At 37.1% G+C, this 26,415-nt stretch overlaps 1 protein-coding gene and 1 long non-coding RNA gene across 4 annotated transcripts in view; one reads left to right on the forward strand and one right to left on the reverse strand.

Annotated features, from left to right (window-relative positions):
* PITPNC1 (phosphatidylinositol transfer protein cytoplasmic 1) overlaps positions 1 to 26,415 on the forward strand; it is a 91,430-nt gene that overhangs the window by 30,208 nt on the left and 34,807 nt on the right. For 2 of the 3 annotated variants that reach the window (XM_075770606.1, XM_075770607.1), the window contains exons 2-3: positions 12,129 to 12,277; positions 15,975 to 16,063. In XM_075770606.1, the coding sequence (XP_075626721.1) occupies positions 16,019 to 16,063 (45 nt within the window). In that variant the 5' untranslated portion in view covers positions 12,129 to 12,277; positions 15,975 to 16,018. Of the gene's footprint in view, positions 1 to 12,128; positions 12,278 to 15,974; positions 16,064 to 16,503; positions 16,512 to 26,415 lie in introns of all 3 variants that reach the window. The other variant, XM_075770608.1, reaches the window with a different exon arrangement.
* On the reverse strand, positions 21,649 to 23,055 carry LOC142604387 (uncharacterized). The gene is made up of 3 exons (XR_012838247.1): positions 22,963 to 23,055; positions 22,806 to 22,878; positions 21,649 to 21,757 (listed from the first exon to the last, which is right to left on the reverse strand). It is a non-coding gene; the product is annotated as an uncharacterized LOC142604387 (long non-coding RNA).

Consider the following 26,415-nt stretch of genomic DNA (forward strand, 5'->3'; position numbering starts at 1 on the left):
ATTACAGCCCAGAGGACTTGCATAATCTGTAATCGCATGACTTTTGCAGAGCACTGTGCTGTGGTCTGAGGGACTGGAGGAAGAAAACCAGGTTCTCTATAAAGAGATCTTATCTATTTATATATTTTGTTGTTATGGTTTTCAACTTTATTCCCTGGTGCTACTGTACACCATGAACTCTTATACCCAAAGGATACGTTTCAAATGACGCAGCTGGCTCTAACTAATGAGGAAGTGGTTAACTTTGGAGTAGAAAGTGCAGAAAAGCTCTTTGTTCACTTACGTACAAAGCCCTCTGGAGTCAACAGGAGAGTCTTTCCATTGAACTCAACAGGATCTGCTCCAGTCTAAGTGATCTTTTGGAAATTTCTCTGTAGCAGAAAGATTGAACACCAAAGAAAATTCTTTGTGGTGGAAAGAAAGATATTCCCACTTACAAGTATTGAGAAATTGTTTTATTTGTTACTCATAGTATGCAAGCTACTTCAGAAGAGTGCACAGCCCAGCACAGAACCAGGAGCCGCTCATTTTTTTGCTGTCACTGGTAGGGCAGGAATATCTGTCCTAGAAGAGTTTTTTAGTTCTCTGCTATATTGTCAGGGTTCCATTTGTAGCACTGGATTCTCTTACATGCTGCATATTTTCACTTGCACATTGACAGCTATGACTTACAACTCCTATATAGCAAGACTGTAGGTATCTCTGTGGAATATAGAGATACTTATTTGCTATATAAGCTTGAGAAATTCCATCTCATTTAACCCAAGCATTATCACTTTAACTCTGTTAGTACGAGTAACTTCCTTGGAGAAAAGTAATTACCTTTCTGTATGTATGCTTATAGTGACGTATTTTGACCACGTGAAATTTTGAGGGATTATGTTTGAACTCTTACAAGTGTTTGAGTTTTTCATGAGATTGTTGTAAGTTGGTTTGCAATCCTTCAATTTACTGGATTCATCAGAATAATTATGTTGTATTGTTTATAATATATTATGGCAAACAGTATTCATTATTTTTATATTAGCTTTAAAATTTTCACTGGCATTTTGTAGATATGATAAATGAAAGTGCATGTGAAAGAATATTGCATTTGAGATTTCAGTAGCAGGATTTTTAAAATTCATGCACTATAAAGATACAACGTGTTTTAAAAGGTTTTATTTCTCTAATTTTCGTAAACAGGATGAACCTGTGTAGTTCTTCTATATTGGTTAAAATATGCAGTTTTGTAGTTGTAGTTTTCTGTACCTCCCTCTGTACTGTTTCCAAGTTCTGTTCCAGAGGAGGTGCTGGTTGTGTTTGTAATGTTCTAGACTTTCCTTACAGGATTTGTTTGGCATCTGACACTGGTCACTAAAAGCAGATAAGCACTGGTAGAATGCTTAATGCTGTGACACCATCTGTCAAAAACATCTGGAAACCATATAGCTTCGCATTTCTGGATTATGATAAAATTGAATTAAGCCTATAGAGTCCCTTGGCAGTAATTCCTTGCCTTCGTCCTGCCTTTATTCTGCATGTGGTATTGAAAGAATGTCTGATCGGGAAGCTTTGGAGTCTGTCAGTTAGTCAGGAATGTGGTCCTTCCTGGAAATTTTATTTATGCTTATATAAGAGCTTCCCTTCTCTGTTGTGCTGGAAAGCAGCAATTCTACTCATCTGTATATTGTAAAAGAACTTGCACCTTCAAGGTGGAAACGTTTTAAATCAAAGGTTCTGTGTTCTGTAATTAGTCTAGCCAAAGACATTAGATGGCAGGCACATACTGTCCCCAGCATCCTCGCTTCTCCAGCATGTGCGCTCCACAGATGTCACAGTTGCGTTGCGTTCTGCAGCAAACTTCAGGTTTCGTGCCCAAGAGTTTTATTTGGCTGCAGTTTTGATTTTCCATAAGTCAATAGCAAGCAAACAGATTTCTCCCCTAAATGTACTTACTACATTTATTAGAGACTTCATGCACGTAAAAAAGGCATCAGTGCAAAAGTAGTAAGTTGCTACGGTAATGACTTATTTCAACATTGCAGGGGGGGTGTCACTTGCAGATTTATAGAGTAGGTACATAGTTTGCAAATGTTTATTCTAATGAACTGAAATGGAAATATTGTATCTTCTTTTGGTATTAGTTTTGATATGTCAGTGTATCTTATAAATCTGGGAACAAGGAGGAAAGTATGTCTTCATTTCCTACTTGTATAATTCAAGACTTGGTTTTATGTACTTCCTTTCATCAGATAACTTCAGATAACCTTAATATCTTCATCACCCTAATCTCTAGGTTAGATGCAGAGATGCAGGAGTGACCTCGACTATTTGCAGACACAGAATTGTATCTATCATTATTTTTATCTTTAGAATGCAGGCATAAAATGAGTGCATTTTAAAAATCAAATTGAAGCCAGTTTTATTTTAGAAGATCAAAAAGTCAGATGAAATATTTGTGATAACCAAATGAAATATTCTGGACTGTGAATATGTTTTTGTTTCATTGGAAGTAGCAAACAAAATTTCATTTTCTTCTAAATAAGATATCAGAAGGCAGGTTGGATTTGTCTTGTTCAGCTTGTAAATACTAAGCACTAAATTCTGATGCTCAATCTTTTTCATTTTATATTGTGTGTTTTAAGAAAGTTCTCCTTTTTTTCCTATTTACAAGCAGAATTCTATTGCCTAAAACGCATCATAAGGAACTTGCAAAAAAAAAAAAGTATTTGTAGAATTATTCACTTCTGTGATTCTGACAAAGTTTATGGAATCCTTTGTAGTCTCTTTGGTGCTTCTAAACACAAAGTTTACAGGCAAAATTTTTTTCTGAAAGCATCAAATTCTCTGTACATGAAAGTTGATGGTTTTGGTATGAGAAAGATTTTTATAAGTCACAAAAATGTGTAATTACTGAAGAAGAGTAATTAGAGAAAAGTAGCCTTAGGGGAAAGAAGTTCTACTTAAACATTAAGCAAATACCATTAGCCATGCAAAAAGAGAAAAATAATTTCTAAAAGTATGAATAGATGCACGCATGTTTGGCCCATGTATAAAGATAAACCTGCCAAGTTCTTTTCTGCACTCTATTGAATTTTGAAGGGTCAAAGGATGTATGCAACTCTGAATACTCCCAGCTTAAACTGAGCTGAATTAAAATAAATATTTTATTTTAAAATCCTGCACTTCAGAGAAGTTAATCTTTATGTTGAAACTCAGCTTTGTGGCTCAAGCCCTGTGATGCATTGCATTGTCTGGCTGCCCACAGCATTTCGTTTCTCTAGCCAACAAAAACGTGTTTGATATGCATGGCACACAAGTTTAGTTTTTTCTCATGTTTTTGCCCCCCACATCTTGGTTTTTTTTAATGGAAAAACACATAAGAAGTTTTTTCTGTCTGGTTTAATAAAGCAAGTTTCTCAGTCACCATCACTAATCAGTGGAGAATGTTACTTTTGACTGCAAGCAGAATAGATCCGTGCGTCACCCTGCACGGAGGACTAGTGCGCACTGCTGGAAAGAGATCAGTGACAGTGATCAAGAAGGAAGCCTATGCTTTTCCATTCTGACTTTTCTTGGAATATCTGAAATGGAAATAGTTTTTTCCTAGAATATCAGAAAAAGACTTTGGGTTACTAAAAAAACTTTAGTAACCTCTACAAAAATTATGTTGAAGTTTTACTTCATTTTACTGCCTTCTAAGTTAGAATTTTAAGAGATTTACTAAACAGCTCCTTGAGCTTCAGCCTTCAAGTGAACCACAGTCTCATGAATGAACTGTGGTTAACAAATAAAATAGGCTTTTGTATTGACTTAGAAAAAACATCAATAGTATTTGATAGTTATCAAACCAGTTTTGCACTCTAAGGCAAAAAGTGAATTGTGCCTGGAAAACAATAAGCTGCAATTAAGGCATGACATATTTGTGACTTAATCGGAGACAGGTACTTATAAACAGGGAACAGTAGATGTGAAGAGTGTTTCAGTCCGCATTACTGACAGACTGGCTATAAGTGGTTAAGCAACAGAGTAAGCCCCTTTTAGCTGTTCTTTCTGGTTTTGTGAACAGAGGATGTTTTAGACAGCCTCCTGAAAATGTATATGCATCCTTTGTAGGAAATGTATGTATCTTCATAAATCTAAATAATAAAATATTATGGGTATTTATGTAAAAAGTACATAGTGTGAACAGTTGAAAAATCTAACTGGATGACTCACTGTAAAATATTGTTAATAAAAACTGATTCTTAAAAATTGTATGAGCTTGTACACTCAGGATAAACAGCTGGCTTTCTTCAATAGCACAGCTGGTGTAGAAACATGAAATTACTACCGTTTGCACAGGACATGAGCTATATTTGGGAAAACATTTGCATGAATGCTGAAAATTTGCAACTTAATTTTCATTTATTTTAATTTTCATTGTATACCTATTAACCACAGATCTGGACACTGCAAATTTGGAGTAGGCCATGGTTCTTTAGCTGAAAATACTAGAGGAGGATACTGTCTTTCAGAATATCCAATATGTTGTTGCTGAACTGTCATTCATAGGAATTTAAACAGATAAAGTATCTTAAAGATGTAATTTCTTCCTTGAAAAGGCAAAGCAAACATGAAAGCAGTAAGAATTGCATTTCACAGCGTGCAGAAGTCAACTGATCCTGCTGCAACTGTTTGTTTGTGAGGCTACAAAAGCATGTTCCCATGAATTCGAGCAATGCTAAAGAACACTGCTGATGCAAGCCAGCAGATGTGTAGTGCATTGTGAATCACAGATGCATGCAGGAACTGCTTGAAAGAAAAATTTCAAGTTCAACTCTAAACTTTAGCTGGTAAGATTCTTTATATATTACTAGGGTAAATGACATTTATACCACTAAATGAATTGTACGGTTTTCAAGGCCCTCAAATCACAACAGTGCCTCACATTTACATTCAAATTTTAGGTCCTAGATGTTTATAATTGTTGTTGTAGCCTTCCTGCTAAACCTTTCTATAGACCTTGTTTATCTGGCTGGTTTTTTAAATGAAATTACTTTAAACCATTCATTGTACACTAGTTCAGAAAGTACTGTTGCCTTCCTGACAGCTCACTCTGTGTTTTCTTACTACATTAGCTTTAATGTAGTCTAAGGACTACGAGACAGGCAAATTACTACACAGGCAAGATCGGTTCCCTCGTTTCTGCTGTGATGAAGCAATGGGCATCCTCTAATATGGACAACATTTCTTCAGAAGTTTAATCTTTACTATTCAATTGGTGTAAGAAGTTTGACACAGATTAGCAGTGATGGCATTAATCACATAAAATAATCTATAGACAAAATAACCCTTTTAAATATTTAACATTAATTCTCTTTCATCTATTATTTCTTCCACTGGTTGTTAGTGAATACCATCTTGATTTCTCATATGGCTTCTCATTCTTCTGTGCACATTTTCCTCATTGCTGGGTTTTCCTGTGTTGTTCAATTCAGATGCTTCCTACAACTGATTTTCAAGACAAACTATACCTCTAATATGGTTCAGCCCAAACATAACGCTTGGAAATATAGCACTCATTTAGCTGTGGCACCTCACTAATAATCTCTAATTAGATAAGGTCAGTTGTGTAGATTTGTGGTGGTATTCCTTCTTGTAATGAGTCTCCCAGCAGACAAAACCAGCAGTGCTCTTTTCACATGACCCTAGCCCACAATGTAGTTCTTTTACCAGGAAAATCACTATTTCAGAAATATAAACTGCTACCTTCACACTGCTAAGTTATGCCATGTAAGAGAGACTTCCAAGTTCAAATTTACAGTGAGTTTAGTTTCTTCCTGCACATAGCTATCTAGGCAAAGAGAATGATTATTTCAGTGGCAAAAAGTTTTCTAACTCTGCAATAATTACAAGTCTGACTAATTTTCCCTCTTGCAGTAAAACCTTGAGGTTAATGTATATGATCAGGCAGGAGCGATATTCACTTCTAGTGTTTGCAAACTAGTAGTTCTGAAAGCCAGAAGTCCGACTGAAACAAAACCCAACCAAACCAAAACAAAAACCTAATTCAAAAAGCAAGCCAAGTAGGGGCCAATGCAAATCCACCAGTATATGAAACATCAAACACCAGCACATTGTACATTCCTCTAGGCTAGTTAAAACCAATCTAGGAATGTTAATAACAAGGAAAACAAATGACCTTGTCAGAACCTGGAGCTTGTGTCATGGAAAAGATCTTCTTAAATTATTCCTAACAGCTCTGAATCTGCACGAGTATGGGGACGATCACGGTGCTCTGTCCACCAGTTGCCACATGTGAGGGCTCTGCTTTCACCTCCAGGTGAGCGTGAAGATGCATTAGGCTTCACCCATTTCAGAAGGCAGACAGAATGATGTCTAATAACAATAATAACATGAAGGATTTGTAGTCAGTGAGTGAGATAAGAGAAACCACTTCTGTTCGAGTAATTACTGTTTAGAATTCTAAAAAAATTACAGGTGTGTCTTGTGGTAAAAGCACTGAGCTGGAAGTTACTAGATTGAGGTTAAATTCCCTGTTCTAGCACAGACATCTTTTTTAAGGTCGAGGTATTAATTTAATTTCTGTTTCAATTAATCAGATATAAAGGAAGGATAATGCTTTCTTTGCCTGTCTTCAATATCTAACTGTAAACTTTTCAAATTTATGGCAGTGTGGGGCTTAGGTCTTGATCAAGACCTGAAAACAATGCTTTCTAACATCGAAACAAAACACACAATAGGAAACTTCAGTGTATCTTCATAAACAAAGATAGTTACTCAAGCAAGTACATTTTCAAACAAGTTATTTCAGACATAAAATATCTCCGTAAAATTGCTGTTAAGAGATTGCTTGGAGTGACAGGCTATGCATGTTTGGACAGGTAACTTACTTACCTGGGGATGACCATACTTGTCTTGTGGAGGTACTTTGAGGAATAATCAGAACTTGTTTTAAATAATTCTAAACATGTAAAATATTATACAAGTGCTGAATAATATTCCTACTAATCTTGATAGTAAAAAAAATCGATCTGAAATGAAGTCTTGCGACACATTCGCCAAGGAGCACACAAACAGTCTTTTGAAGACTGTGACCTGAAAATAAATCAGAAACATATCTGTCAGTTTTAAGATTGTTTTGTATTAATGAGCATTCTATAAATCAGAATTCCTTAATCAAATTGCTACTGTTTTGCCATAATCAATGTTCTCAGATTCAGTGTAGCTAGGCAGATACAACTGATGATGAAGCTGATTCATTACATTTTCTTGCTAGAAGTAAATCTTTACTAAAATGAGGTTGATGACATAACATCTGTTGCTATCAATAGATAGCCCTTGATAGCTGCCTCTGCAAAGGAGCACATTTGTGCACAAGTACAGATCTGTTTCACTTTAGTTGTTGCTGGTTTTCTTCTTTTTTTCTGTTTTACAGGACTAGACCCACTGGTATGTTTTAGTATGAATCACTATGTGAGAAATACTTTCCATTGTCAAAATGCAGTATGCTGAACAACCATTACCTTTAATAGGTATAAAAGACATTCAGCATCTTCTGGATTCCAGCTTCTAACTGCAGGGAGGGATCTCGCTACTTAGAACAGTAAGTTGCATAAATTGAAATGGCAGCACCATCCCTGATGTCTAGTTATAGAAAAGTAAATGTAGATGAAAGAGTTCAACAACTCTTGAATATGACAATTGCCATACAAGATGAAGCCAATGATAAATCTGTTACATTTTCTGTGAGCATTTGGTTAAGAACTTCAAGGAATGGTATAAAAATTTCAGATTATGGATAGCTTTGGCATAATTTCTGCTTTGAAAGAATGTTACTTTTTGCATTCCACATGAAGTTTGAAAAGTTGTACTCTAAGACTAGTATTAGATCAAAAACTGAGCAATAGGGAGTCAGGCTGAAAAAAAATTCAGACATTTGTACAAGGATTTCTTGTTCAGCTTCTGCTGAAGACAATGTGAGTTCTATGAACGGAAGAAGTGTAGGGTGGGCTCCCCCCTCCCTTTTTTTCCTCCTGTCTCAAGAACACCAAAAAAGTGATTCTGGTCTCACTTGTCATTTTAAACAAAATTAGTTTGACCATAATTATGCTGTTGCTAGCATAAACCTTGTTTCTTGTATGACTAAACTCCCAATAGGCAAACACCATCTGCCTGTGGAAGGAAAAGAGAAGTCACCACTGAGACAATGTCTAACTCATTCGGAGCTGAGAAATGTCGTCTACTACAAAAGCTACATAGCAATATCTTTAGAAATCTCTAACTCCACATTCAGTGCATTTGTTTGTTGAGGTTCTTCCTTCAATACTGAAGACGTTTCCCCCTATTAAACTGAAGAGTTTTCAAACAAACAGCTTTTTTCCAGAGCCAAATTCGCATCAGGTGCCAGTGCGTGACATTTTACTGACTTCCTTGAAACAGTATATGATCTTGGAAAATTGTCTTACAGCTATGAACATGGACATTCAGATTGTGATAGAGCAACATAAATAATAGTGGCACATCAATTTACCCTTGCAGGAACAATGAGTATCGTTTACTGCTGTAATACATTTTTGATATTTCTCCACAGTATCAATAGGAATCTAGAAAAAGCTGTGACACTTTTTTCGGGCAGTTAAATTTCAGCAAGTTCTAAAAGACACATCTTTGTTTTGGATTTTATTCATGTAAATATAAACATAAACTTTAAAAAAAGTTGTTTTAGCTGAAATAATAGTTGTATACTCTCTGGTTTAGTAAAGTACTATAATTTTGGAACTTGTTTTTTCTTCCTGCTCTAAAATGATATTAAAATTTTATAAACCAGATAAAAACAAATGAAGAGCACACAAAGGACCAAAGTTAGCTACTTAAGAGTATGTATAAAAGTATGTTTCTTTTGCAGAATACAGCTGCTTTCTTAGCAGGACTACACAGTCATCTCAATAGTTCTGAAAGGTGGATGTTTCCAGTTGACTGATGTCAGATCCGTAGGTATGAAAGTCGTTGCGTGGGGAGAGGCGAATAGCAGTAGGATTCCTACAGAAGAGCTGTCCAGCACCAGCTGTGGTGCCTTCTGTTTTCTTCAGCATCTCCCAAGTGAGAAGCGCCACGCTGAGCTGCCTTGGATACCTTCTGTGAGATCTTAGGTAGAATTGCAGTGTCTGATTTTGAGTCTCATCAGAGAAGTAGAACTTTTCTTTAAGCACTGACTGTGCAACATCTGTAAAGCAATTTCTACTTGATAACACTGATCATAATCTGAAGAGTGCAGCGGGTATGCAGCTTAGCCACTCTTAACCATGTACTCAAATTGATGCACAGTCTTTGTCATTCGATGTTTTGCTAGCATTTTATGGTAGTATGGGTCCATGAAAGAACAACAATCTCTGTTAGCAAAACGTGGTGTTATTCTAGGTGGATATCTCTGATTCATGATGCTGGAGCAAATGAATGCTTTAGTACAACCCCATTGTTAGGTGTCAGTGTGAATGTACATTCATCTTGATGTTTCTGAGCCAATATTTCCAGCAGAAACTGAGAGGTCTGTATTTAACCATTAAAACTGAGAGCAAAATTGCAAAGGACTACATGGAAGTAGGTCATCAAAGCATGCAATGATATGTGCAATCATGAAACACTTTCCAGAGATGTCCGTTGCAACTAAAAGTCATAACTTTATGGAATAACAAAAATGTCAATAGAGATCTCAATAGAAATTGGCTTTATGGCAAATTGTAATTCCTCTCTCCTCTCCTCACTTAGCCTTTTCATGTTCCACAGGCTATAAATTACTGCTCTCTTTCTTTCCATTAGAAGATAAGCACCTTATCACCTTTCCTCTTTTCTAACATCCTTATCACTCCACAGGCAGTAAGTATCTTTACTCCTAGGTGGTCTAATTGATACATATCTAATTAAAGGCAAAGCATTTTTTCTCAATTTGCATTCAGCTTTGAAGTATGTTGCTTTGATTTCAGACCTGAGGTACAGCTTCATGTACTGGAAATTTCTCCTTTTTCCAACTGTACTAGTTGATCAAATAAAATATACTACCCCTCTGTCCACAAACTTTGCCTTGCTTGTGTACCAATGCATTCATTTATTGTTAGTGAAAAAGAAAAGACAATTTTTCATGGGACTAGTTAAAAGGTATATGTGAGGACTGCAGCTCTTTAGAGCCTTAAATATTAGGACAAAATGTTTAAATACGATGAGACAGAGAAGAAGAGACTAAGGTAGATAACTGGATTAGCAAGAAAAATAATTTTAGATTTTATCTCTTACAAGGGGGCATTTTGTGTGAAAGGGGTACCAGAGATGAGAAAGCTAAATGTATAGGCAGGAGATAGCACCATCATCAAATTGTCTAAAGAGCATTATTCTACTTATCGTTGTAGTGAATGTCTTGGAAACATTTGCATATAGTGAGACAGTTGATACTCCAAAGTTATACAGGATATAAAGAGAAAGAATGATCATTCTAATTTAAAAAAAAAAAAAAAAAAAAAGGCCATGAATTCTCACCAGTTAAGAGGAGAAAGGAGAGGGAGAACCATTATATGTGCAACACTGAAATTTCCAGGCACCTTCCAGTTGCATAGCCAGCCTTTATGCAGAGATTTACTGTTGGTTGTTTTTTGGGGGGTTGGTTTGTTTGTTTTGTTTTTTCCCCCCAAATATTACAAGGGTTCATTTCAAATGTTAGGAGGTGTCTGTTCAGCACTGGGAGAAGGAGCTCTCTGTCCCCTAAGCAAATGATCCTGCAAGATGCAAGTTCTAAATTTCTTACCTTCTTGCGGCCTGCCTGCTGCAGGGGAATGAAATGGGGATGTGTGGAATTTAAGAGCTTTCGTAGGGAGCCCTCCAAGATCCTATTCCTTATCATTTTGTTTAGTAAGACTATCTTATTGGCAGTTGTTAATAAGGTCTGTAATGGTTTGGGTTTGGGGGGTTTTTTCCCAGCTAATTGCTCTTTTGGTTTGGGCTTTGGGGGCTTTTAAAAGTATGTGATAGGATTGCTGTTTATAATATGTAATAACCACAAGAATCTCACAGAGTTTTTTGAGGTCAGACTGTCACTATGCTTTTGTTTGCTTATGCTGAGCTAGTACTTGGCAGCTTGTGTAGTAGCTCAGCCATTCTCCAAATTAACAGGTTGTTCTTTGTATTTGAAGTGATTGAAGTGATTAGCATGTATATGCCTAAATAAATTACTTCGGGGGAGAGAGGGATCCAAATGGAGAAAACTGGTTAGATCCAAAGACAGTTTGCTGTAAGAACCACAATATGTTCAGGAAAGGACTTAAGTGAGAATAAAATCTCTGGCCTGAAACTGTATGGGAAAGTACAAGTTTACTCTAAAATCTTTGCTAGTGAAGGTTCAGGGATGTACATTTTGTCAATATTTCCCTGGAGGCAAAAGCCCTGTTGAGAAATATTCCCACGTTGAGGAAAAAAAACAGTTGCCAGTACAACAATTTATTTTTCTGCGATAGCAACGTTGGGTCAACCCTCCTCGGTTTTGGCTTCCTAAGTAACTCAAGAGCCTGTAGGAAAAGGATCATTGAAGTGCTTAAATTAATTTTAATAATATTGCCAAGTCACTTGTCTCAAACTTCTTTTTCGAAGGACTTAGAGTCTACATGGATATTTCTTTAAGAGCTGGCATTCCTATTTCTGTGAATCAGCAATAGTTCTCCTGAATCTTTTTTGCAGGGCTCCGTTATATGGCATCGTGTTGTCATGACAAGAGACTCCTGTGTTCCATAGAATTTTTAAGAGTTCACCTGCTGGTTAAGATCCCCTTGTATGTCAGCATGTGGAAGCAGCAGAGCAATTTTTATTTATTCTTAACTTACATACTTACAAATATAGTCTAAAAATAAAGGACTGGCCTGATTCTTTACATCTCTATACACACGGGTTTTGTTATTTTTTACACAAGTGACACCCTGGACTTAATAAAAGATAATGGGAGGACCCCGACTCATAGGTCTAAATGAAGCTGCAAAATACTGTCTTTCACCCTTGAACTACCTTTTATTTCCACGTGCCACTATACCATTGTATGATATTGGCTTTTGAATATACATGTGTTACATAAAGCTAATACATTGCTCTTGATTTTTGCTTTGCAGTACAGAATTGGACAACTGTACATGATAAGCAAGCACAGCCATGAGCAGAGTGACCGAGGGGAAGGTGTGGAAGTGGTGCAGAACGAACCCTATGAAGATCCAAACCATGGCAATGGTCAGCTGACAGAAAAACGGGTCTATCTTAACAGGCAAGTGCAATAAAACTGTTTCTCTCAGCATGGAGAATAAAATAAGTAATAAAAATTTGCAAGAAATATCCCTTCCAGGCAAGAGCCTTTCTGTTTTAAGTAGAACTTGTTCCCATGAATACATGCCACTTTGTGGTAGCCGCAGGAAGAGGGAAGGTGGGAAAGATCAGTGGCTTGAAATAAAGGGATTAGTTGTCATTTCTTCTAGAGTATCTTTTCCAAGAGAAAGAATTATAACTTGAAGTTAAGAATGTACTGAAAATCAGAACTTTTGTTTTCTTGTACACCTGTTTGTAATTTTGTATTCCAAAATTGGGGGAGGAAGCCAAAGAACTAAAAACCAAACCCAACAAGCACCCCACCCCCAAAAAACCCCCAAACAAACCACTAAAAATGTTTAAGGGCTTCTCACCTCATAATAATGTCACAAAGCCAGTATCCCATTTTTGGTGACAAGAGATTTGCTTCAACAAATTTAAGTGATACTATGAATGACCATTAGGCTTGTACAGTGATGACTTTCTGTACCAAAATAATAGGCTTAAAGACATCATGGAAAAAATAGCTTTTGTTTCCCCAAAGTTCCATGATTTCTTAAATGTGTCTCTTCCTATGGTGAAATTATACTGCTGAGGGTCAATGCCTCCACACTCAAAGGCTGGCGATGTTTTAATTTTTGTGTGTGTGTCCTATGAAATATATTGCTCAATCTGTTCCCAGTTTTACTACTGCTGATGTAATTGAATATTGCTACTTTTGTTGTGTTCTTCTATTCCCCTGAGCCTGTTTCGTTTTATTAAACTTATGCTCTGTAGCATTTCGTAGCTAGGGCATAGAAACACTATAGCTATTGCTTCTACATTGCAAGTTACTTCTCCGCTGCAATCCTGACATATCTAACCTTCACTCAGGCTAAACTGAATCACCAGCAATGTTGCGGGCACACACACACGTGAGTCCAATAATATATATCTTGCCAACATTTAATATTATTGCGATTGTAACTCTGTTCTCTCACAGACTAGATACAGAACTTGGGAAAAATCGATGTGTTCCTGTTGTAGAGCTCCCAGAAGTTTGGGGGTTTTATGTTTCTGGATATTTCTTTCCATCACGTTAAAAAGAAATAAGGCTTTAAGCACTGACGAGCGTATTCAGAATTACCACCTCAGGGTAATGGCAATGGAACGTTGACAAAGAATATCTGTGCCTACAAGTTGGGAAGTTTACCTAATGCTGTGGTGGATGTTTGAAGTCAGGCTCATTGAGTTTAATGATTATGAATGCACCTTGATAATCACCACCAGATTTGCTCTTTGAATCTGGTTTTGGTGTTACAATACCACCAGATATTGCAGTACTGCTAAAGCTTTGTGGAATGGATCAGCAGGTTTTCAGGCAACTATGGATTTTGCTGGGAGGCCAGGATCTTCCATCATCCACCACCCTAATAAACTTGCTAGCTTTGCTTCACTTATATTTTGCTCTGGAGTGATCTCTCTCCTGAAGAAATTTGAGCTTATAAATTCGGTGATGATTTCTTGGAAAGATCTGTGCATTATTTTCATTTATCTTTTCTTGCCTGATAATAGTTTAATTCTTGCAGAGGATCTTCTTGCTTGCCAATGGTTTCAGCTGGAATGCCTTTAAGAAACACTTCCTCCCTATGTGCTGAAAGGCTGAATTTCATCTCAGGAAGGAAGGAATTTAAAAAAAAAAAAAAAAAGAGAGGGAATGTGTTTCACAGATACCTGTGCTGCTAAAATATAAATATTATTTTTTCTTTCTCTGAATGGACCCTTGGAACAATTCATGTGTCACTATTATTGTAACCTGCTGGAAACTCTGAGAATAATGTGTGTTTTGCTCATAAAATTATTTGTTTTGGAGATGTACTGTACCGGTGAAGATAGGTAGACAAATACACTAAAAATAACAATAACCATAAAAAAAGTGCAAAATGAGCAGCTGTATGTTAACAAAGACATTAGTAATAAAATTTTCTAGTGTCAGTGTAAGCCTTAGTTATATTCAGAATTGCTTACTGGCTCTCCTGCTGGAGCAGTGTTTCAGAAGCTGAAAGTCTGCATCCTCTGGTATTTATTATTTAGGCATTAGAATAAAGTTTAGCAGGGGTAAGGGAGGGAGCAGAGAGAGAGTCATAAAAAGAGACTGGCAGAGGCTGACAAAATAAACAAAAGATCTGATACAGTGAAGTCTATTACGCAGTATGTCAAATGCTGCTTAAAACTGTACACAAGAAAGGTTTATGTAAAGAAAAGAATCTGGTTTTGAGCAACGTCATCAAAGAGCAAAAGTCAATGCACTTGACTTTGAATCTTTAGATAATGTACTGACATCTGCATTTTGCCTCTGGACAAACACAATATTTATGCGTAGCTAGATTATGGTTAAATAAGCCTTAATGATCCAAACTGTATTTTCTTCAGAAATTTGCTAATATGGAAAGTTAATTTACTTTCTGCACGCAGTTATCTAAACATGACTTTTTCAAACATTTACACTTGGAAAATTGAGGTTTGAAAGCATCTAGTTCAGTAAAGATTCAGTCTTAGGCTGGATGATCTACTCGAAGCATCACCAGACTAACACGATTTTAACTGAGTTTCTGAAGTACGGTGATATTTGCAGTCTCCAAAGGTCTGCCTTCCGTTGAGTGACTTTACTGCATCTTTGGTACCAGCAGCTTCGGTGCTTATAATTGGTGTCATTAAGAAAGGGTTGAAAGATGAATTCTCATGAACTTGACTTCTTTTTAAAATGTGTGTTTGTTCATCACTTCTTTGGTACCCTGAGTGACCAGAGTTCTGGAAATGAGACACCCAAGATCCATGGTAAAGAAAATGCTCCCATTCTTCCATACTATTATTTAATTACTCTTTAATGACCTTTCCATGTGCTATATCCATGTTTTTCATTTGTTATTCTACTGCTGTTGTACCACTGCATTGGTAAGTTCTCTTGACAGATTGAGCTCTGAGCTATGACATCTGTTCCATTAATTCTCTTAACTTTTGTGATTTACTTTTCCCATCAGCTAAATGGGACTAATACTGCCTACCAGCCTTGCAGAGGTGTTTTGAGTGATTTGTTAATTTTAATATAAAAGCTTCCTACTCAAGAGTTGGTTGGTAGCATAGGAAAAACTGTGCACTAGGTGAGTTGAACGTGAGGGTTTGTGTGCCAGCAAAGAATATGGAGGAAGAAGAAATAGCCTCTAAGACGAAGTAATGGCTTCGCGATCGAAGTGGACTGAAATCACGTATTTACTCGTGACCTCTTGTTAGAGAGTGCCTCCCTGTGGTTAAGGGTACTGGGACACAGGTACACCTTGTGTGGTCTAACCTGCTGAGTTCATCCGTGACCAAAGGTCTGAGGCCAAAAATTCTTGAAATCTGCATTGAAACCTCAATTGAGATCTGATCAGAGGTTATTGCAGTGGCACCACGTTGCTCACTTTGAGTGAGGAACAGACAGACTTGGTTTCACATATGCTTGTGTAGAAAGCTGAGACAGAATGCATACTCATGAGGTGAAAATACTGTTGTGAAGTCAAGGTATTGCTGTATCCTGTGAAATCCCTGTCCAATTATGAGCACGTTTGGAAGTATCTTCTTTTCCACAATACTCAGAAGTCATAACATATTCTAATTTTATATTTTCTTTTTATTTTCAGCAAACTGCCTAGCTGGGCTAGAGCAGTTGTTCCCAAAATATTTTATGTTACAGAGAAGGCTTGGAATTATTATCCTTACACAATCACAGGTAAGGAATAAAGCAGAAATGATTACTGACTTGTATTTTTTGGATAGTTTAGCTTATTTCCAGAAGCTCCAAGTTACATATTGAGCCACAGACGCCAAGTTACTTTAACAGCTCCTGTTGAACTGCATATATTTTTCCATTGGCTGATAGCAGGAAATGAAGTTTATAGACTATTGATAGGTAAAAATGGAGTGTTGTATCTATGCAATTTCTTCCTTGCAAAGAAAACATCAGGTGCTTAGATTCTGTGCTGACTTGTAGCTTTTATTGTCGCATAGACTTGAGTAAAATATAGATCAGCAGATTATCTGACACAATTTTTTTTTATTATTAATGTATGTTTACTGTAAGGATCTTGCATCATTGTTTTATTTCACATTTCTTTTTTTTTCTTTTCCCTCATCATTCTTTTTTTTTACAAATGGACAATTGGAAATCAGAATACACAGTAAGTTTTTCTTCCTCTTTTTATTCTAAAAATAGAATAATTATGTGAAATACAGTAGTGGAATCCAAACTGATTCCTTCTTTATATTACTAACACATAATGCATTCAACAGTGGAACTTTATTTTATCTATTTGTTTAAGAAATTTAAGGTTAAACTTGAAGTGTTTCTGTGGGGATCCTATAAATTATTTACCTTATTTTTATCACTTCAAAATAATTTGATATATTTTTAGTCACTGACTGTAACAAAGAGAAGCTTCTATAAAACAGGGCAAGGCTTTTAAGGTTCCAGTTATTACGTGGAGACATGAGAACAGATTTTATTTTATTTATTGTTTTATTAACTTATAAAATGCTCATCTCTGGTATAGTATCTGGGAAACTGTACAGTCTGTAGACAAAATTAAACATAATCTGGGCATAGTGCCCAGAAAAATCAACTATTCCCTCTAGCAGAACTAAGGCAAAATATAGCACATAAATCATGAGAAAAATTGTTTTAAATGTGCTGGCCTCAATAATACACAGTAAGTTTTCAGCAGACTTCGGAAGATGAGGAGGAGACAGTGAGGAAGTTCCAGGTGAAGGGACCTTTCAGAAACTCCTGCCTTGATTTAGTTTGAACTTCTGACTGTAAATAAAACATAATCCACTTGTTTTTCTTAACTCTGTAGAGCTCAAAATGCTAGTGCATTTTTAAAAAAAAAATAGTAGAGAATACAGAGAGGAAAAAGATTTTAATGTGATAAATGTGAAAGAGAAAAAATAAAGGAATGTACAGGCTCAGATCTGAAAGCTGGAGTCTTAGAGTTGAAACTGTGATGACCAGGTTTGAAAATCCAAAGTACCAACCTGTGCTTTTCAATATACACTGTAGATACTTATTACATATTCCCCTTTTTTTTATCTTTAAAACTCACTTGATTGTCAGAGGAAACCCAAATGTCCCATAATGGACAGTAGTAAGGAGGATTCTTGCTATTTTTGTCCGAAGGTATCTTCAGTAGGGCCTATCGCAGTTTACATTAATTAAGGGTTTACCCTTTGATAGCAGGTTTAATCTTAGGCTGGGAAGATGACATGTGCTATGTTGCATTGATGTCTCTTACTTACACTCTGTTGTATATTTTTTCTTTAACTTAAAGTAAATTTTAATTTTTCCATGTGATTTTTTTTTTCTTTAACTGAAAGAGACAAATAGGAATGATTAAAAGGGTGGCAGCAGACAGAAATATATGTCTGCATTTGAAATGCAATACATTATCAAAACCAAATAGCAATGCTGTACTCAGAATTTGATTAGGAGTTGATCGTTATCTAATCTGATGAGACAACACCTGGAACACATTTAATTGAAGGTCTGGAGAAGGTATACAGCTACAGACATGTGCAAGAGCATCAGCAAAAATGATTGCAGGGTTGAAGAGACTTGTAAAGAAAAATTAAATCGGTCTATAAATGTAGAAGGTAGGCAAAACAGTTACTAAGTGACAGTAAAACTGCCTATGGGAGTTGGGGACTAATTACTCTCCGTGGTGCAAGGAAACAGAACTAGAAATATTGGGATGAGATTAACAGACTGTACTTCAGACAAAAATCTAAAATATATTTTAGTGGAGCTGATAGACTATGAAATTATCTTCAAGGGAAACGGAGAAAGTGCCTTTGCCTCAAAGTGTTGAATCTAGAACAAAAATGTTAAATATACCACTGGGAATGATTCCTATCCTTGTCTGGAATATTTCTCTAAATTTTTATCTTCTATATTCATTAGAGAATTCTGAAAGAAAGAATAAACCCACAGACATTGCCCAAAATATGTAAAATAGCTTAGAAACTCTTTTCTTAAAGATAGTAAATTCCCTCCAAAGGGTCTGCGGGACATCCTAAGAATTAAGTTGAGCCTCATTTGAAGGAAAACTGATTCTAAAGGCAGGCCAATAATTGGATAAAGAAAGCATAATCTTATCGAGTCAAGTACATACTGCTATGTAGTATGTTCACACCTTACTTAAGCTCCTAAGTTCCACTATAAATAAAGAGCAAGGACCTTAAAAGCTCAGTGGTGTTATTTCAGTGTATGTTAGTGATTTGGAAGAGGATATGAACAGCAGACTGAATCTTGGTGATAGTCTTAAGGTTTTTCAGTTGTAAAATATGAAGGCTGTTGAGAAATTGAATGCTAGTGTATGTGCTTGAATGCAGAGATTCAATGCACAATAATTTCATCAATGTTTTTGCTGAGAAATATTATTAATTTCATAAATATGACCTTCTTAAGGACCTGAAATTAGGACATCCTCTAAGGAAAAAAGCTCAGCAGGTGTTGAAGCTAATTTCCAGAATATTGTTCTCTGCAACAGTAGTATAAAAAGCCAAGAGCGATTGGATACATGAAATCAGGAATGGAAATTGGAGTGTCATGATGTTATCTGTAATCTGGGTCCAGTTATTATGGCATCTGCTTTAAGGAATGGTGTTTGTTACACAGCAAACCCCTAAATCTGACGGCAAACAGCAGGAGGTGACTGCTTGGTCTACTACCAAGTCTCGACAACCATATTAATAATATGTAAAGCAAATGACACACTTAAGATAATGAGCTTAACAGAACTATTGCACTAGTGATGCTGTTGTGGTGTGTAATATGTGAAGTATTATAATGTCAGGAGAGCATTTTAAAACGTACGCTATGCTGTTTGTGGAGGAAGACCTCATTAAAACTGCAGTACAAAAGACTTCCTATCAGGAAGATGAGACATGGGTGATGTCCCAAGAAATGCTGTATCAAAGCGTGAGCTAATCCTCCCAAGCTTCCTCCTGACATTGAGAGGGAGAAGGAAGTGGAAAAAATACTTTCAAAGTTGAAGCCAAAAGAAGTCATCCAGATTTGGGGGTACTATTTAGAGAATAAGATATTCCTAGGAAGTTCAAACCCTTCTTTTAGTGGCTGGGGCATTACTTAAGAACTGTATGTGAAAGAGTCCCTTAAACTTAAAACAGGAGGTGCTTTGGTTTTGATCTTGTAATTAGAAACCTCACAAGATATCTTGCTAACATAAATGTTTATCTATAAGTTCATTTAATGTTGTGATTAGGTTGGTGTTAAGCTCATAAATTTGGGATAGTGTATTTGGGATACAGCTGAAAGGGAGCCCTATAGAAGTAACTCCTAGGGACCTGCTCTCTGAGCCATTACAGGACTTGGATAGTGGTGAGTGCCTGCTGTCAAGCTGCACGTGCTGTTGGCGAATGCGTGTTGCTAGCTGCTGGCTTTTAGAAAGAGTTCCTCTGCTAGTCACAGGCCTTTTTCACTTGGAGGATGAAGGAAAGATGTCTTGCAGCTCTCAACAAACCATCATGTGCCAGCCTATCACTGCATTTGCAAATATGTATCTTTAGTGTAAAATATTTATGCTATTCTTAGATATGTGGACAAGAATGGCTGAGCTTTCAGAAGGCTTTCTTATTTTTCTTTCGGAGGTTGTCCAGCTAGATTAGAAATAATTAACTAGAAAGCAAACCTGTCTCTATTGCAAACCAAATGAAAGAAGAATGCATAGAACTAAATTTCTTTACCTGCATTGGGATATTGTTAGACCATAAGCAGCACAAAGCAAATGTCCATTTCATAGAATCATAGAGTCATAGAATGGTTTGGGTTGGAAGGGACCTTAAAGATCATCTAGTTCCAACCCCCCTGCTGCAGGCAGGGACACCCTCCACTAGACCATGTTGCCCAAAGCCTCATCCAACCTGGTCTTAAACACTTCCAGGGATGGGGCATCCACAACCTCTTTGGGTAACCTGTGCCAGTACCTCACCACTCTAACAGTAAAGAATTTCTTTCTAACCCGTTCAAGTGACAGTTGAGATTCTGGACAAAAAGAGAGGAGCCTCAAGCAAACAAATAATCAGATCATGAACATATGGTGACTCAACCACGATACAAAAAATTCATATGATCAAAGTACACTGAAAATGAGCCTAACAAAGTTTAGCTATCAAGTTTGAGTACAAAGACGTTGGGAAAAATACAAACAGAATTTAAGCAAACTCTTCTGACTTTGAAGGTGCAGTTCAGGTGTTTACCAGGGATAATTTCAAATAGTTTTGCTGTATGATCTGAACAGCCCCAGTGTTGTTAGCAATATTTTGATTCTGGGGCTGCAGTTTAAAAGCAGCTGGATAATTTTTTGATGCGTAATGTATGGCCAATTGTTAGTTTCACAATTATAAGTATCTAATGCAAAATAAAGATTAAAAATGGCATGTTATACTCTCTGCAAGGAGGAAGAGCATTCTTTCAGTCTGCCAATGTCTCAAATTAACTTAGGAATAGGATATAAATTCAGAATATTTATGAAAAACAGTTACGGAATAGAAGGCAGGAGACAACAATTCCTTTGATGATATATCACAATGACACTAATTCTTCTACAGCAAATGACTGAGGCAAATATAATTATTTCATCTGGTATGTGTCAAGGCCCAGAGTGATAGTTGCTAAATGTTCCATTATTGACCTGCTGGTTTCTGATTACTTTTGAGGACAGGCATGCTATGTGCTTCACTTAGTCAGCTGCCAGTTTGTCCATGAAGTAAATTATCTGGAAGGAATGTTTCTGTAATTGTTATTTTTATAATCAGATGACTTGAGAAGAAAAAAACCGACTTGTTTCAGATAAACATTGCAAGGCATCTGTAGAGGTTTTTTCCTGTGTTCTCTTTATCTGAGTACCAGTGCTTGAAATTTGGATGTAACCCATCAGTCTGCAGTGCACAAACGTTTCTCCAGCTTGACTATATGGAGAGTCTGCATCAAAAATGCAACAGAATCTGTACTGCAGGATTAGAGCCTAAAACAAAGTTACTACCGAAATTCCTCCCCTCTCACCCCCAACTTAGAAGACAGGCTAACTGGTGACATTACTCTAGTAAAACATAGATTTTGTTCCATTAGATATTCCAGCAAAAGGAAGGACCTCTGTAGATTTACAAGAAACAAATAATATATTTTTAGAAAGCTGCAAACCTGTATTGTCATTTAATAGCTTAATCCCTTTGAAACAAGTAAATCAAACAGCTTGGGAGAATTCCCTTTTTCCACTGCTGGCTTATTATAAAGCAATCCAAACCCTTCTCTGATTCATGGGATTGTCATTTTCAGTTCTGCACGCTGCTTCTTGCTTCCGTTCTTGCTCACTAAACAGGTTACTGTTCCCATGTATCAGGGAAGGAGATCCTAAGGGAAGGCAAAACCAGAGATAAGTGCTGAGTTTCATAGTGGTTGGAGGCAACTCGTTAGTTGACGGTTTCATCTTCAAGTTACTGTATGTAATACAAACAAATAGTCGTTTTCTTCCTGAGCTTGTTTTTGAGAGTTTAACTCCCTTGCTTATTTTCAAGCTCTTTTTTTTGCATTGTTCCTACTCTTTCCGCTCAACAGTGCTTTTTCTGCTCTTTGCCACCTTCCTGTGCTTATCTTGCTTTCCAAATTCTCCTCCCTCTCACTGAGTCACATCTTCCAAGTTCTGCCATCACCCTGCCCAGCCCTTTCCGTCTATTCTCTTCTGACTTTGTCATCCTGATTGACGCCAGCTTGTGTAGTAACCAACCTGTATCACATAGCAGCTCTGTGCGCTCACGTGCAGTGCTGCCCGGGGTATTCTGAAGGTAGTCAATGAAGTAGTGGCCATTTTCCAAAACAGTTTGAATATTCAATTAAAGAAAGAAACTATCTTAATTCTTTCTGTAAATAGCTGAAGGAAATACTGCAATTTGAAATCTGCTGTAGAGACCTCTCTATATTTTCTTCACATACCTTCTTGCATATAAACTGTAGAGGCAGCATATTGTTTGTCCATACTCATGTGTGATTTTGATTTTTCTCCCGCATCCAGTCTCTCCATTCTGTCCTCGCCATTGTGCAGAGGCATTGGCAATCTCCCATGTTACGTCCCTCCTCCCTTCCATCCATCCTGCTTGATTATAAATGCTCCGGGGCTGGTGTGTGTCTGCCCGTTTTCCCTCCCTGCCCCGTGCTGTTCCGGGCATTCCCTCCTGCCTCACTAAGTCTGGGGACCTTCCCCTACCCTGTAGTCCCTGCTTGCCCTTTGCCTATTAACAAGAAGTCAGAACTCCATTTGTCTCTCCCAGGTTTTTGATCTTCAATAAAGAAATCCTGTTACCCACTGACTACCAAAACAGCGCCCAAACATTCTGAATTCAAAGGATGCGGTATCTAGAAGTAACCCTATTAAAAAGACCTAGTTTTGCTTGGCCAGTCTCACCTCATTGTAGCAGTTACCATGTTCTTTAGCTCTAGGCTCCAGGGAGATTGCTCCGTAAAGGATCCAGTTCCACCTGTGTTGCCAAAATAATGTATGTGACCACATTAAAAAAAAAAATCCGCCTGAAAAGTGGTGGGAGATCAGGGAGAACACTTACATGAAATGTCTGCCTCTCCAGGCTTTTATGTTAAGATTTAGGGGGATATGCTTTGGCTGCTTAGAAAAAAAAGTGGGATTAATTTTTACCATAAAAAAATAACTCCCAAGGATTGTGGATTAATATTCACGAGGAGCAGGAGAAGTGAAGTGCAATGATGAGGTCTCTAGCAGTTCTTTGAACATATTCTGCAGAAAGAAACCAAACAGAAAATAAAACCAGCTAAAATGGTATTGATGAAATAGCACTCGCTCATACAAAACAGGTTACGGAAGGTAAAGAAACCTTTCTCAGTTACCTTCTGTCCAACGTATTTACTGGCAATTGTAGTAATTCCTTCAGCCACCTCGAGTGTAACTGCTATGCAAAGGTTATTTTTACAGTCCTCCCCATAAAATGACTGTAAAACACCATATGTGTTTGACTGTCTCTTTAAGACTTTGGCAAGTGTTTTGGCATACTTAAGTTCTACCCTGTTCTTGTAAGTGTTGCTTATTGCTATGGCAACACTAATCAATCATCATGCTAAAAATAGGCCTTTCATTTTTCAAGAGGTTATCTGTAGTGAATTGAAAATGCAACTGCAGTCTGTGTTTTCCGTATGCTGCTTTCATTTAACTTTATTTTAATCTGGAAATACCCATGCTTATGTGTGGTAATTACTATTGCAGACTCTGGTTATTTTGCTGGTTACTCTCTCGAGCTTTAAACCTCTCCTGGTTCCTCCAAAGGGGGTGCCAAATAGAGAAAGTTTAAACAAACAACCCCCCAGAATATTCTCCCTGTTTGTTTTTGAGTGTCATAAGTGTACCGGATTATAACAAATTTTTAAGGAGTTTATAACACATCTAAAAAAATCTGGAGGTGACAATATAAAAGATGCCTCCTTTGAGAGCTTCACACAAAGAAACCTTATCATTGAAGACACTAGGACTCTGAAGGTTTTACCCTATTATGTAGAATTTAAGTCTAATTTCAAGTTAAAGATTCAATTTGCCACTATTATTTTCGAAGAGGAACCTTACAAGCTGTAGAGATAGTGAACTGGAAAATCGGAAACAGTGCCCTGTGCATTCCTGTGCGTGCTCAGTGTATGGATGCTGCCAGGTTTGTGCTGGAAGAACACACACCCCGGGGGAGGCAGAGCAGAAAGGGAGTGGTGCTTTGAGAAAAAACAAAACAAAACAAAACAAATCTACTCAGGGGTTTATTACCTACCATTCACTCCCAAGCTTGATTCTGACTGTTGCATAACACTCTTAATCCCTGGCTAAGTAAATATGCAGCCACTTTAAGGAGGGGGGAAAAAAACCAACAACTTTTTCATGATGAATAATAGTCTTTTGAATGATGCATAAACAGTTTTCTGGTTCTGCCAGAGCCCTCTGCCAATTAGTCAGAGTGCAGCTGATGAATCATGAGACACATTCTGTGAAATGTTCAAAAATTTGGACCCCGCTAAGTGTTCCTGAAAGCCAGTGAGACCCCCCACAGCTGCTAGAGCAGTGGTTGCCAGTTGGTTGCATTCCGGACAGATATATTTGCAATGGAGTACTTTTTGGTAATTTTTAGTTTTCATTTGGGGTAAATTCATGTTACCATTTATAACCTCAAATTAGATTGTTATGGTCCTCTCCTTTATACTAAATACAGGTTGACTTTTGTTAGCTTTGTGCAGAAAATTACTTTCTGCTCTCTAATGAGGTGGCTTGAGGTAAATGGCACTTACAATTATTCTTCTATAATACTCTGAAAATCCTTAGTCTTTTCTTAATATTTCTTTTTTTTTTTTTTTTAAATACAAGACTAGAAGTTCTGTTTTTTAAATTAGAGTTTATATTCCAGGTCACAGAAAACAACGACTAGATTCAAGCAATGGCTTGCTGAACTGGTACAGGCAGCCTAGTGCAGCCTCAAGTTCAATACATGAAATGGCTGCATTTCAAAGTATCGTGATCTGACTCATTGCTGGCAGACTCTAGACAGTGGCTGAAAATAGTAGATATTTTCTGATAGCAAGGTAAAAGGGAAATCTGGCATTTGGCTTTATTAAAAATTTCCTCTAAAACTGTAGCTGTGCTTCAGATCAACAGCGCAAAGTTTTTTCATATTTTGGATTTTTATCCTCCACTGTATCTGGAACTGTGACCTGAAAGGAACTATTTTGATAAAGAAAAATGTTTTTGAGTATTGAAAACTGTACTCCATCCAACAACTCCTGAATTTCGATACTTAGATCACAAGCAAAGATACTTCAATCAGAACCAGGTATGAGGAACTGCTTTGTTAAGAGTGTTTGCTTTGTATTAGCTGTAAATGTGAACGATGCTGTACTGAAGCTCCTTCTGTCAATGGAGTTTTCTGACAATGGGACCATGAGAACAGCACCAAGTCCTGTGGTGGATCCTGCTACCTCTTAAAAGAGCTGAGAGAACTGCACTGCCCAGAGCTGTTAAGGTCAGCATAGTCAGAGCAGCTTCCATACCCACTGAGGTTTCCAGTAAACCCCTAGACTCGGACTGTATTACTCAAAAGTTTGCAAAGTCACAAAGCTCTGGCCTAGATACTCAATCTGCTCAAGCATCATAGTCTTGATGACCCTTCCCGTAGTGATAGATCATTGATGTCATTCAATGGTTTTTGTTTTTATCAATTACTAGATTTTATTTCGGGGGTGTTGATTGTGTTTAATTGTGTAGCAAAGAGAATTAAATTTTGGTCCTCAAATCAAGAGGGCAGATACTTAACACACACACACACACACACACACTAACATGTAAGTAAAACATGACCTAGAGCAGTAACCTTGAAATACACAGACAGGATGCCAGTAAACTCTGTTTTCCTAATAACTGTTCTAAACAATTAGTAGATCATAAATAATATGGGATACATCTCTACCATTTTCAGTGACAATGTTTCCAAAAGCTGTTATTCAGACCTAAGTCTTGAGTCTTCAGTAGTGCAGTACCAGTTACTGCATTCACTGAGCAGTACCAGCAACTGCTGATAAAACAAAACAGTCATTGGCAGTCTCCTCTCATTTCCTCCAGGATGCTTTCCCACAGGATGCCCATAGGCAGAGGTCTAGGTTGTTGGCAGCAAGAGCTCTGTACACCTGGACTGTGACCCCTGTAGTTATATACCTTTGTAAAATACACAGCAGTATTTTGTAAAATACTACATTTTTGAGATCAATAACCCATGTTTTTACCACCCTAGCACCTATGTAGTTATTTTCCAAATGCTCTAAAAACTGTGCAGTAGAAGATGCCTGTCGTTAGGTTATACTTTTTTTTTTTAAATCTGCTTTTCATAATCCACCTCCAGTAGCAATTTACTTTTCAACCATCCATGTTCTCCTGCAAACACGGAGAACAACTAGTATGTTGGTTTATGCCATTTGAAAACAAATCCTCTGAGTGACATCAAACATCGTTTTCGGACAGGCAG

Source organism: Balearica regulorum, chromosome 18 (assembly GCF_011004875.1).
Source record: "Balearica regulorum gibbericeps isolate bBalReg1 chromosome 18, bBalReg1.pri, whole genome shotgun sequence".
NCBI lineage: Eukaryota > Metazoa > Chordata > Aves > Gruiformes > Gruidae > Balearica > Balearica regulorum.